Raw genomic sequence first — 13,421 nt, 5'->3', positions numbered from 1 at the left:
TGCATTGTCATTTATTTTGCTTCGCTCTGGACAAATGGAGCAGAAGCTGCTGGAAGACACCAAACCACACCTACACTAGCAAATATATAACAAAAGACGTATAACAAGCAACCTTTGTGTAACTACAATCCATCTTGTAAAATGTTTTAAGGCCTCCAGAAACTACCCGTACCTTTTTGGAGCGTTTGAGTTCAAAGTTTGACAATGGGATTTATATTTTGAAAGGGACATTTACTATGGTAGGCGATTCGCGTGATTTACATAATTTTCAAACCGGAACTTACTCTAGAGGTTTTTGGACCTTTGTTTCGCTAGTTAGCAAGCACAGCCACTATATCAAAATGACGATGTCGTAAAAATTTATGAAAACAAAAATGTGATGTTCGATGTTAAGGGTTATGCACAAGATTAACAGTGGGTTAAGGTTCGTTTTTATATCACATTTTAAGATGATCAATTGTAGAAATAGGCGGGGTTTATGACTGACTAGTGACGAACCTATCTTTCGTACAAATCAGTTCTGAAATCGTTATACAGTACAAACACTTGACAACTACAAGACATCATAGCATAACTGAAAGTTCACAATGAGTGAGGAACACTACCTCGAACTTTGTGAAAACCCTGTGCAATTTGAAAATGCGTCAAGCGTCAACAATGTGTTTTTCGACGAAGCGAATAAACAGGTACAGTAGCCTAGGCTAGCTAACGTTAGTTGGCTAGTGGTTTTGGGACACATCGTATGACTAGTCCAACCAGTACACACTCACGATATTGTGTCCCAACGCCAGCTAGCTAGCAGGATTATTCTCTTGACACCACACTGATATAGATAGCTACATGCTTTTAGTTAGCTCGTTTATAGCTAGCTAAATACATAATCCGTGAACTTTTACTTTTAAGACATTTACATTTCCTTTCATTCAGCAAGAACATATAGCTAACTAGATGAGGATGGCTGTCAACCGTAAAGCAGGTGTAGCCATACAGTATTACTAATTTAATATGGTCGGTAAAGTTGGTTTTATATTCACATTCAACAGACATTCGCCAAAAGCTCTTTAAAATGGTTAAAATCAATAACTAATTCATTGATTGTCACAGAAACATACAACTATATATGGTTTTCTATAAATGTCTAGTATACTTTTACAACCTTTGTTTTGAATAAAAGTTCCAGTTTGGATTTGGTGGAAATACATACAATCTTTAAAATGCAATTTAAGCTGTATAAATCAATAACTAATTCACCGTTTGTCACAGAATCATAAAACTATATATGATTTATTCTAGAAATGTCTAGTGTACTTTTACATCCTTTGTTTTGAATACAAATTCCAGTTTTGATTTGATAGAAATACATAAATTCTGTAAAATGCCATTTAAAGTGGTATAATTCTATAGCTAATTCACTGTTTGTCCCAGAAACATCAAACGATGTATGATTTATTCTATAAATGTATAGCATAATTTTACAGCCTTTGTTTTGAGTGAATATTACAGTTTTGATTTGATAGAACGACATAACATCTGTAATATGCCTTTTAAAGAGGTATAAATCAATAACTAATTCAGTGATTGTCGCAGAAAAAAGTGAAAATATGCATGTATTTGCAATAGCTTTAAGGAAATGTTACTTTCAAGTGCAATTTGTTCTATATCAAGTTAGACAATATTTACATAAAGTTGTTCAATGTTTACAATCTTAAATTGTATGCAAAATCAATGTTTGCATTCTTAGTGCAACAGTTCCACATTTTAAAGTAGTTACAAGGCACAAGAGTCATTTATTTTTATGTCTCTAATTTAACAGGACATTTCTAAGTGACCCCAAACTTCTGAACAGTAGTGGGTGGCAGGGTAGCCTAGTGGTTAGAGCGTTGGGCTAGTAACCGAAAGGTTGCAAGTTCAAATCTCCGAGCTGACAAGGTACATCTGTCGTTCTAGGCCGTCATTGAAAATAAAAGTGTGTTCTAACTGACTTCCCTAGTTAAATAAAGGTACAAAAAATATATGTATTAGCATGGGTATTGAAAGATACCAGAAGGTGGATAATGAAAAAAGCACTAATATAAGAAGGGGACTGTACATGTTTTGTTTTTGGGCTAAATGTACAGTCCACTTCTTACATTATGATTTGTCTCTAAACCCATCTGCAATCTACTGGCACTAAACATTAAAAACTAGGACTTCAACCAGGCTGTCCCTATGCTATTTTCTCTCTTTCTCTCTTAAACTGCTAGCACAAAGCCTACGTGAAAATTAGTTGTTTCACCGAAAACAATATCAACTAGCCCAAATCAGCTCTACATAATTCAGCTGAGAGGTGTGCAACTACCACACATTATAGCCATTATACCAGTGGAGAAACTAAGTCACCTACATAGGTATTACCATATCCCTTTCAATTCACATTCCTTGCAGAAATAACTATTTGCAAACCTTTTAAAATGTCCAGAAAGACAGTGGCCTTAGAAGGGTATTTATACATTAAAATATATATTTGATGTGAATGGATGTGGAATTCTGCCAGTGTTTTAATGTCCTAGTTTTATATTTTTTCTTTACTTCCAACTCTATATATCCAAATGAGCCTATGAGGACCTTGGGGATCAGATGTACCATCATACCCATTGATCAAACGTATAACAGACAGACACTGCTCAAAAGGAGTTGTCTGTGATATCTACACTCAGTTGCCACTTTATTAGGTTCACCACCCTATTCACAAAAATAAACTGCTCCTACATACACCAAGTCCCGTGGTCTTGGCTTGCTAGACACTAAAGCATGCAGAGAAGTATTCAGGTATTCTGTTACTGTTTGTTTGAACTTTAGAATGTACAAAATGACAGCACAGTCTGTGATGGTCTTTTGTAACTTAGAAAAGTTCCAAAACTTGTACTGACTGTAATAAACTCCAACTGGACTTAAAGTCTGTCTCCTTTCCCAGTTTCATCAACAGTTCCGAATTAACGCTGTTCCAAATGCAAAAGGGTTTGTACCTAATAAAGTGACCACTGACCACTGTATCTATAGACTTTCCAGAATGTGTTCTGGGAATACCTGGGATATTAAACATTTGGCTGTAAGTGTTGAACATTTGAATCTATTACCTAAGGAGATGGTACCATTCAGCTTGTCTGGAGATGACGAAGACGAACTTCAACAAAGCCAAAATATAAAATGATTGGAAGGGGTCTCTTGGCTGTTAAATTAGATGCATAAATAAATGACTGTTGTGCCTTGTAACTACTTTAAAATGTGGAACTGTTGCACCAAAAATGCAAACATTGATTGGGCATACAATTTAAGATTGTAAACATTGTAAAACTTTATGTTAACATTGTCTAACTTCATGCACTTGAAATGAACATTTCTTTAAAGTTATTGCAAATAAACGCATATTTTCACTTTTTCTGCGACTATCACTGAATTAGTTATTGATTTCTTCATCTTTAAATGCAATATTGGAGATTGTATCTATTTCTATTAAATCAAAACTGGAATTTCTACTCAAAGCAAAGGTCGTAAAAGTATACTAGACATTTAAAGAATAAATCATACTTAGTTTGATGATTATGTCATAATGAGTGAAAATATTATTGATTTATATAGCTTTACATGGCATTTTATACATAGCATTTTATAGATGTGATGTATGGAATTTGCAAATAAATCAAGTCAAAACTGGAATTTTTACTCAAAACAAAGGTTGTAAAAGTATGATAGACATTTATAGAATAAATCATACATAGTGTGAATTAGTTATTGATTTATACATCTTTAAATAGATAGATTTTTATGTATTTCTATCAAATCAAAACTGGAATTTGTATTCAAAACAGAGGTTGTAAAAGTATGCATGACATTTATAGAATAAATCATATCTAGTTTGATGTTTCTGTGACAAGGTGAATTAGTTATTGATTTTTACATTTGTAAATGGCTTTTGGCAAATGTCTGTTGAATGTCTTGAATGTGTGTGAATATAAAACCAACTTTACCTCGGTAAGTAAAGGAGGTAGACAAATTGGTTAGCTATAGTATATAGTCAACATTAACAAATGTTTCTCCACTGGCAATACATTTACCAGACTAGACAAGGAGTAACTCTCAATTTTATGCATAATTCTATTGCTACCCTATCTAAATGTAATATTTTCCTCACAAATCCTTTTATATATTGAGCTTCCTCTTTGCCCATTCAGGTGTTTGCAGTACGATCAGGGGGTGCCACTGGGGTTGTGGTTAAAGGACCAGATGACAAAAACTCAGTTGCCTTCAGGTAACAACATTGCGCATAACTTGTGATGATAAATATTGTAAGATCAGTGATGATGATCTCATGAAAGTATGTATTTTCTTCACAGAATGGATGACAAAGGAGAGGTGAAGTGCATTAAGTTTTCGATCGGAAATAAGATTTTGGCTGTCCAGAGAACACCAAAATCTGTGGTAAGCATTACGTAAATCATTCCCGACTCAATGAAGGTAGCCTACCTCTAAGTTATCCCAACATTGTGTTTCCATGCTGATGGCCTCTGTTTTATTTTAGGATTTCATAAGCTTCATACCGGATTATCCGCATTTGGAATGCTCCCAGGAATGTAAGGTATGCATGCATATCCAGTGTCAAATGTTTAAAGTTAAAAATAGCTCTCATTTCTACATTGTTGCAACTAAGCATGAGTCAAATCTTCTATAGTTGTGGTTTTGATATTCAAATGTTATGATTGGCAGATGAAGAATGCCAGTATTTTGGGCTTCTGTTGGACCAACTGGAATGAAATCGTTTTCGTCACTGACCAGGGAATTGAGTTCTACCAGGTAACTACACTGAGTGTACAACACATTAGGAACACCTTTCTAATATTGAGTTGTCCCCCCCAACCCCCTTTGCCCTCAGAACAGCCTCAATTTGTCAGGGCATGGACTCCTTTGTCGTTGGCTGGATGACTTTTGGGTGGTGGATCATTCTTGAAACCCAGCAGCGTGGCATTTCCTTACACACTTAAACCGGTTCGCCTTAAATCTTTTGTCTTGCCCATTCACTCTCTTAATGGCACACATACACAATCCATGTCTCAAGGCTTAAAAACTCTCCTCCCCTTCATCTACACTGATTGAAGTGGATTTAATAAGTGACATAAGTAAGGAATCATAGCTTTCACCTGGTCAATCTATGTCATGGAAAGAGCAGGTGTTCATAATGTTTGATACGCTCAGTGTATATTTTACGACTCCTATTTCTTGTGATACGGCAAGCTAATTGTTTTGTGGTTTAGGAATGCACTGTGTCCTAGATTATTGTAACACAATTGGTTGAATTGAACTTGTATTGTTCTTTTCTATACTAAAACATTGTCACATGAAGCTTATGTGACTTGGTCATCTCAATTCAAACTACAACCACTAGAGGTCTCAATTTAACTCTGACTGTGCTATGAAGTTGTCAGATTTTGCCCTACTGCGCTGTGTAAGGTCAAATTGTACCTGGAAAAAGCATGTATATATGGATGTCTACTAGGCTCCAAATGCGATCTAGAAAAATGTCTTCTTGTGCCAGTTTTTCCGACATTAGACAGATGATGAAGTGTATGTCAATGAGATGCCCGCTGTGTTAAGGTGCTTCCTGACAAACGCAGCCTGAAGCTGCTGAAGAGTCAGAGCGTCAATGTGAACTGGTACATGTACTGTCCTGAGACTGCAGTCATCCTGCTCTCTACCACCGCCCAGGGCAACGTGCTGCAGCCGTTTGCCTTCAAAGTAAGTGGTCACAACTGAGATAATAAATGTTTCAAACAAGTCCACAACCGGACACAGTAAGACACGATATATTCCACCAAAGCTCATGTTTATGTTTGAGAAAGCATTAGCAGCCGCAAGTTGCTGAAAATCTATCCATCAAACATTTGATAGGTTAGTGTTTCATTTGATTTGATTAAAGTGGTTGTCCAAGCTCACTGTCGTTATCTTGTTTTTGATGGTGTTAACTTACCCGTTGTTGTTTGTACCTGCAGAGTGGGACCATGTCTAAAATGCCCAAGTTTGAGATCGAGCTTCCAGTGGTTCCCAAGCCAGCCAAGCCCAATCTGACAGAGAGGGACATTGCTGTGGCCACCATGTAAGTTTGCATCTGGGTTTGAATTGAAATGTCATAGTTTGGCTCGATATTCAAGTAACATTTTCAAACAACTTTTGGCAGTATAAAAAGCTAAGTGAGTTGTTCACTTTGTTTCTAATGGTAGTTACGGTCAGCTGTATGTAATGTATCTGAAGCATCACTCCAGAACTACTGACAGTCCCTGTGCTGAGGTGGTCCTCTATCAGCTACCCAGGTAAATCTTACATTTCATATAGCATATTCCTAATGGGCATTGGTCTAAACATGCTGAAATTCCTACTACTAACTTAATAACAAGGTCATGCAGCAACCATATTACCCTAATATGCAGAGTTGCTAGAGACATTAATTCAACCACCTTGAAATTAAATATGTATGGTGTTATTTATGAATAGGGAATACCTGAAGGGATAAAGTGACATATTATGTCAGTCACTGTCCTGACCAATGGTTTATATATACAATAGATTACTGATAGGGGGCGCTGTGTTGAAGCCACCGTGACTCCATTTTGGCACTCCCCCACCACTGTAAACAATATTTTGGAAGCTATAGAAATGCATTTATTAATGTCTACATTCGTAACTTAATGGGGAGTAGGAGCTGTCCTCCATTGGAATGAATAGAATTCTACAGTATTTCCATTACATTTTTGAAGGACCCCCCCAAAACATTGAGGAAAATGTTTTTTAGATATTTTTTTATTTTTTTGTATGTTTTGCTCACAATCTAATTTAAAAGTATGCATTAAGGTGTCTGTAATATAATAAACGTGTCAAAAACAAATGTAGACAATAAATGCCTTTCTATAGCTTCCAAAATATTGTTTACAGTGGTGGGGGAGTGCCAAGATGGAGTCACGGTGGCTTCAACATGGCGCCCCTGTGCAATATGGCTGACCGGTGGCATCAAAGCTTCTCAATGGTTAATACATAGCATCAGAAATCTAGGGTTTATATAAGTCATTGGTCCTGACTAACAGCATGTTGTTCCCAGGGAGGGATCCTATAAGAAGACCAACGTGTTGAAACTCAACACCACAGGGAAGTTTGCCCTCAACGTGGTGGATAACCTGGTTGTTGTGCATCATCAGAGCTCTCAGGTGAGTTCCTTTTGGCAAGAAATTGAGAGCTCGGGACTATAAGATTCTATCTGCAAAAAGATGATTCTGAGATAATTGGTTTTAAAGATCTTAACCCTCATTGGTTTGAATGGTGTCAGCAATTTTAATCTTGTATTCTTTTGAATTTAACAACATGAATTGGGGTATTTAGACTACTATATAGGTAGAGAACATTAAACAGAACAATGCTACTGTACGTCAATAACTCAATTTTGACAAAAATTCAGAAAGAACCTTATAGTCCCAAGTTCGCTGCAGCCTCAAAGTTAGACAAAAAAAGACTACTATCATGTTGTTCCATATCCAATGTCCAAACACGTTCAGTCCTGAATGATGTAGATAATGTCTTCTGTTTCAGACCTCCATCATATTTGACATCAAGCTGCGGGAGCCTGACTGTGCCCTTAACGTCCATCAGCCTGTGTTGCCTGGTCGCTCCATCCACCCCTACAGGATTTCCCTAACAGGTATAGGCTACATGGATTGACTACTGTATGTGGCCATGCCGGTCCTTACCGACTGTCTGTCTGACTGGCTGAGTTTATATTTGTCTCTGTGCCTGTGTTGTCTGCCTGTCCCTCCAGTTGTCTCTCTCTGTCTGTTATTTAATTTTTTCTGCCCCCATGTGTCATACTGTGTGAGACAATACAGAACTTTCAGAACTTCACTCCCATCTGTCACTTTTGAAAACAGTTTTTTTCCTCTCCTTGCGCTCCCTTATGTTCCATGCCATGTCTCTTAAACCCATGACAGAAACGAACTTCACGTCTCCCTGTCTCCATAGGTCTTGCTGCTGTACCCACCCAGCCTCCTGTGCCTTGTGAACTGTGTATCCTTTATGAAACGCTAGTAGCTAGATGAACTACGGCGACACTTGTGTCAATGGAATGGTATCAATGATAATTGGGACGGCTAGCATGGAGATGGTAGGTGGTGGTATTACTATGCTTCCCTTGACCTTCAGACTCCTCATCTTGGAGCGTCTTTCAACCCGATATCATCATCAGTGCAAGCGAAGGTGAGTGAGAAGAACATCCACACATCTAACCATAGACGACTATGTCCTGGCAAACTGTCTGGGTTAATTTGAACCAGAAACAACCACTTGTAGGCCTCCCCAGTGGCGCAGCGGGATTGAGGGTTTGGCCGGGGGGGGCTTTACTTGGCTCATCGCGCCCTAGCGACTCCTTGTGGCTGGCCGGGCGCCTGCAGGCTGACTTCAATAGTCAGTTGAACAGTGTTTTCTACGACACATTGGTGCAGCTGACTTCCAGGTTAAGCAGCGGGTTTTAAGGAGCGAAGGTTTGGCGGGTCATGTTTTGGAGGACGCATGACTCAACCTTCACCTATCCCGAGCCCTTTGGGGAGTTGCAGCGATGAGACAAGATCGTAATTGGATTGCAATTAGATATCACAAAATTGGGGAGAAAAATGGGGTAAAATACTAAATAAAAAAGAAACCACCACTTGTCCTTAACCCCTATTCACTGTAGATCTGATAGGAACAGATAGGTACAGTACCTACTGTGGTAGGAGAGCCACCTCGTTCTCTGGTAGACTATGTAGAATGGTTGCCATATTGCTTGCGCCTATCCAAACTTCTCAGATCTACAGTTGGTTGTTTCCGGGTGGGGCTCAGGTTCTCTCCTGCTTGTCTGACCTGTGCTGTGTGTTCCCCTTTTGCTTCAGGGTATCTGTGGTATCTGCAGGTGAAGCTGCCGCCGACCGTCAACCTCCTGCAGGACAAGGGCAAGCTGATGGACTTCCTCCTGCGTAGACGAGACTGCAAGTTGGTAATCTTGTCCGTGTGTGCACAAAGTAAGAATGCCTCGTGAAACATAGGGGAGACTGTTCGTTTCTGAAGCAAGCACACTAATAAAACAAGAAGTCGAGTTTGTTCATGATTAGAGAACCCCTAAACCATAGTGCCCGTAGATAGTGTTCACGCACTGTGTTTCAGTGCTCAATGGGGGAGATAAGGGGGGCTTACCAGTGGTGGCCACAGTGTTCGACAAACTCAACCAAGTTTACAAAGAGTACTTGGAGGCAGAGCAGACCTACACTGTGGTGAGTACAGTCTTATGAAAACACTGCATAACGAAAGCCACACTGTTTCTAGCACAGCTGTCTTGGCTGTTAGTAAGGCATGATCAGAGTGTGTATGCATGTGGATAAATGGATGTACTTCAATGATGTTACTTACATTATTATAAATGCACAGAAAAGCTAATTGTGTTAGTTCACTTAAGTCATTTGAAAATCAAGGGACACAGTGAAAATATATTTAGAAGAGTAGTGATATCTCACTATTGGATATGTCTTACCAATGTTGATCTCGTAATTTGAATAACACAAAGGATGTAGATGTTATAATCAGCTGAACAGATTAAAGTTTTCTCATCCGTGTTACGGCGGATCAGAAGCTCACACACGGTCTGTTTCAGTGACATGACTTTTGTTCTTTCCTGTTGATCTCTTCCAGGCTACGGAGTCTGGTCCCAGCCGAGGCAGCGCTGCTCGGGAGAGGCCCGTCCGGACGCAGGCGGTTATCGACCAGTCAGACATGTACACCCACGTCTTGTCCTCCTTCTCTGAGAAAAAGGTGACTGCGGCAAAGCACATATTTCAATGGCTGCCTTATAATAATCTCAACTACCTGTAAGATGACTGAACATTATATTGTTTCACCCCTCCAACAGGACACGTCTCACAAGTTTATAATTGCTGTGCTGATGGAGTACATTCGCTCACTCAACCAGGTCCAGATCACCGTGCAGGTACTTGCAGAAAAGGAGCCTTTGTGGAGGCTTTATCAGAACCTATTTTGTTCTTTTATGAGTTATGGTGAGATGCCACCGTTTCATGTTGTGACATGTTGCCAGTGCTACATTAGTATACTTTATGTTCCTGTAGATCCTACATATTTATTGGTCCATATTGCCCTGGAGATAATATTGTTGTTTTATCTTGTTTCCGGAGGCGAAAGGAATGCACACCTGTTTAGGCGAGGTACTGGCTAGCAGAGTAGAACACTTGAAAAATAAAAAGAGAGCTGCACACTCTAGGACCTCAGATGCAGCAATTTAATAACCATTCTCTGTTTCCCCCCCAGCATTACCTGTATGAGCTGGTCATTAAGATGTTGGTTCAGCACAACCTCTTCTACATGCTCCATCAGTTCCTCCAGTACCACGTCCTCAGCGACTCCAAGCCACTGGTGAATCAGCAGTTACTACATACAGCTCAACTATTTCATGATAGTTTGGTCCTATAGTCATCAATAGCTTTTGGGTATTCAGTGGAGTAATACAACGTTTGGGACAAAGGGCTAGCAAGCTATTTGCTTCAGAATAGACCTGGGTCAAATACATTTCAAACACTTCAAAATAAAAGCTTGAGCTACAGTTCATATGGTTTTCCTGGTACATTGGAAACAACGTATGTGTTTGACCCAGGTCTTTCACAATTCTTACATGGTATTTAATCCAATATAATGCATGGGAAACTCTTCCCCTATCTACTCCTCCTGTGATCCCATTTCTCACCGGATAACTTTGTTTGAAGGATAAAAGGCATGATGTTGCTCTAATAGTGGTTGATTATTTATTTACTCTCTCTCTCTCTCTCTCTCTCTCTCTCTCTCTCTCTCTCTCTCGTTTCATTGTTTGAGCTGACCTCAAAAAAGTTCTACAGTAAGATCTTTATTTTGATTGGTCATGGAATTACCATGTGCATCATCATTCTCTCTAAGGCCTGTTTGCTGCTGTCTCTAGAAAGCACATACCCCCCTGCACACCAGCTCTCCCTGGATATGTTGAAGGTAGGATCCCTTACTTATGCACACCCTCAAACACACACACACATTCAAACTCACACACTCCCTCAAAAAACAAACACACACACACACACACACACACACACACACACACACACACACACACACACACACACACACACACACACACACACACACTCTGTTTAAACAGCTATCGAATATCACACAGGACATCCAAAGTCCTTTGGAGAGTTTAATGTTTTTCCAGAGAATCCCATTTTAAAGTTCCATTAGTTGTATTGGGCCAGCTAATTATAGCAAATAAGGAACCTTCAAGTGAACAAACTTCATGGCTGAGTTATAACAATACATCTAGTTTGTTTTGTTTGAGTCAGCACAGGGTTTCCCATGTGACGTTCTGATCTACAGTATGTGTGTGTAACATGCTGATCTATAACATCATACATCTATGTGTATGTGTGTGTAACAGAGACTGTCCACAGCCAATGATGAGATCGTGGAGGTGCTCCTGTCCAGACAGCAGGTGCTGGGTGCGCTGCGCTTCATCCGCAGCGTGGGTGGCCACGGCAACATCTCCGCCCGTAAGTTCCTAGACGCAGCACGCCAGACAGCCGACCAGATGCTCTTCTACACCATCTTCCGGTTCTTCGAGCAGAGGAACATGCGTCTGAGAGGCAACCCCAGCTTCATCCCAGGTGATGTGACACCACTACACTAGGTCTGCAGCTCAATTGGCCCCCTATTCCCTATGTAGTGCACTACTTTTCACCATGGCCCACATAGCAGAACACTTCATCTAGAACCACATTGTCTTTAGCCAGATGGCTTGACTTATACACACCGATAGGTTGAATAAATTGTCTAGGAGTGATGCCAGACTATGTATTTTTATGGCTCTGGTCTGACTAAATCCTTTGTAATGACCGTAGAAATAATTCTCACATGGACTCTATTCTGTGGTAGAAATGTTGGGAATGCCGTTGTGTTCAATAATGAATGAGTGCCCTCCCTCTGTGTGATTTATATTAGATTGCCTTGACCCAAATAGTAACTCTGCTAAGCCAGGAACAACAGGCATGTGCTGAAACTGTTGCTTTTCTATTCATGTGGATGCATCTATGATTGTTCCCAAGCATAAAATTCTTACCACAATTGCATGGCTTCTTTGAAACTTTGAACATGTGTGAGTGAGCGAGTAGCAGTGATTGTGAACCTTTATCCTATAGGTTTCAGGTTTAATAGACACCCACATTATCAACGTAAACTGCAATCCAAGAGGATGACAAACAGAGTAGCATATACCTGTCTAAATACTGTATACAATTTTAAGAAATGTAGAAATTAATAAGGACACAATGGGTACTAATGGTAAAAACACAATCAACATGTTTGCAGTGGGGTAATAAATAAACCTGGGAATAAATGACTAATTAATACATGAATAGCTAATAAATAAATGAGTCTCCACCTAGCTGCACTGGCATGTATTGACTGACCTTTGCCCTAATACTCTGTTTTGATTGGCCAATAGGTGAGCACTGTGAGGAGCATGTGGTATACTTCAAGCAAGTTTTCGGGGAGCAGGCACTCATGAAGCAAGTAACAGTTTGAGTCGAGACATATTTTATGTTATCCCACAGTCCATTAACTTATTGTAGATAATTGTTCAAATCATGCTAATAAAATCATTTGTACATATTCTAACAATCAATGGTGTATGACATGTCATGGTTGTGCATTAGTCCGCTTGACAAGGCGTCCTTCTGACTAACCCTGGGTCATGCTCATTAGGGCATTCGATAGAAAACGTTTTGCAACGGTAAACGAAAAGGAGCATTTCTTATTGGACAAGTCAAGGTAGTCCTTCTGCCTAATGAACACAAACCTGGCTTATGGTTTGAAAAACATAATTATGATTGTGTCTGCTTCTATTGCCGACGGAAAACCTGAAATAATTTGATTATACGTAGCTTTGACTTTTTAGGAAATTAAAATGTCATTCCTTTATTTTAAGCATTGTAGCGTCTAGGACATAGCATTACAGTGGAATGTTGTACTTTTGTATGTGTGAAGTGCACAATTAAAATTGATTTCCTAAACATCAAATACTAGTAGATACAGTATACAAACACAGGAAGAACGTCACGGTAACATGTCAAACACTGTTGGCTCAGAGAGCGTGCAGTTGTCTCACAATTACCAACTGCTTAAAGTGAGTTGAATTTACCGACTATTTTCTACTTGCATTACTGACTTCTAACCCCTCTGTAATAACATAGACAATCATAAAAACAGTGCTTGAGCCGCCTCTGTTATCGGCTAGAAAAAAGCTGAGAGATGGGCCTGGAGAAATGTAACCACTCTCAAATTCATAG

At 39.4% G+C, this 13,421-nt stretch overlaps 1 protein-coding gene across 3 annotated transcripts; it reads left to right on the top strand.

The window, feature by feature from the left end:
• The first annotated feature begins 61 nt into the window (after nt 1-61).
• LOC110489728 (regulator of MON1-CCZ1 complex) lies at nt 62-13,152 on the top strand. 3 transcript variants are annotated; one of them, XM_036943919.2, is made up of 20 exons: nt 62-239; nt 4,212-4,288; nt 4,374-4,458; nt 4,559-4,615; nt 4,744-4,830; nt 5,629-5,769; nt 6,024-6,127; nt 6,252-6,341; nt 7,124-7,229; nt 7,609-7,717; nt 8,035-8,079; nt 8,215-8,268; nt 8,940-9,068; nt 9,211-9,317; nt 9,733-9,852; nt 9,950-10,027; nt 10,363-10,467; nt 11,002-11,070; nt 11,516-11,741; nt 12,578-13,152. In XM_036943919.2, exons 1-20 carry the CDS (start codon nt 237-239, stop codon nt 12,655-12,657), a joined length of 1,872 nt encoding a protein of 623 aa, XP_036799814.2. In that variant the 5' UTR covers nt 62-236; the 3' UTR covers nt 12,658-13,152. The 3 variants fall into 3 exon arrangements, 2 of the variants coding, with proteins under 2 accessions (XP_036799814.2, XP_021418197.2); XR_005036056.2 differs by having other exon boundaries at nt 81-686; nt 11,024-11,070; nt 12,578-12,757; XM_021562522.3 differs by having other exon boundaries at nt 81-686.
• The last annotated feature ends 269 nt before the right edge of the window (nt 13,153-13,421 follow it).

Source organism: Oncorhynchus mykiss, chromosome 15 (genome assembly GCF_057628025.1).
Source record: "Oncorhynchus mykiss isolate SJ-2025 chromosome 15, ASM5762802v1, whole genome shotgun sequence".
In the NCBI taxonomy this organism is placed as follows: domain Eukaryota; kingdom Metazoa; phylum Chordata; class Actinopteri; order Salmoniformes; family Salmonidae; genus Oncorhynchus; species Oncorhynchus mykiss.
Note: the sequence above shows the minus strand (reverse complement) of the source record. Positions and strands in the feature narration are given on the sequence as shown.

What these genes read in the sequence shown, in the direction of transcription:
- LOC110489728 (XM_021562522.3), top strand. Translation starts at nt 588, where the DNA reads ATGAGTGAGGAACACTACCTCGAACTTTGTGAAAACCCTGTGCAATTT. An exon ending in TCGACGAAGCGAATAAACAG is followed by an intron (nt 687 to 4,211) that starts GTACAGTAGCCT and finishes TTGCCCATTCAG; the next exon opens with GTGTTTGCAGTACGATCAGG. An exon ending in CAACCCCAGCTTCATCCCAG is followed by an intron (nt 11,742 to 12,577) that starts GTGATGTGACAC and finishes ATTGGCCAATAG; the next exon opens with GTGAGCACTGTGAGGAGCAT.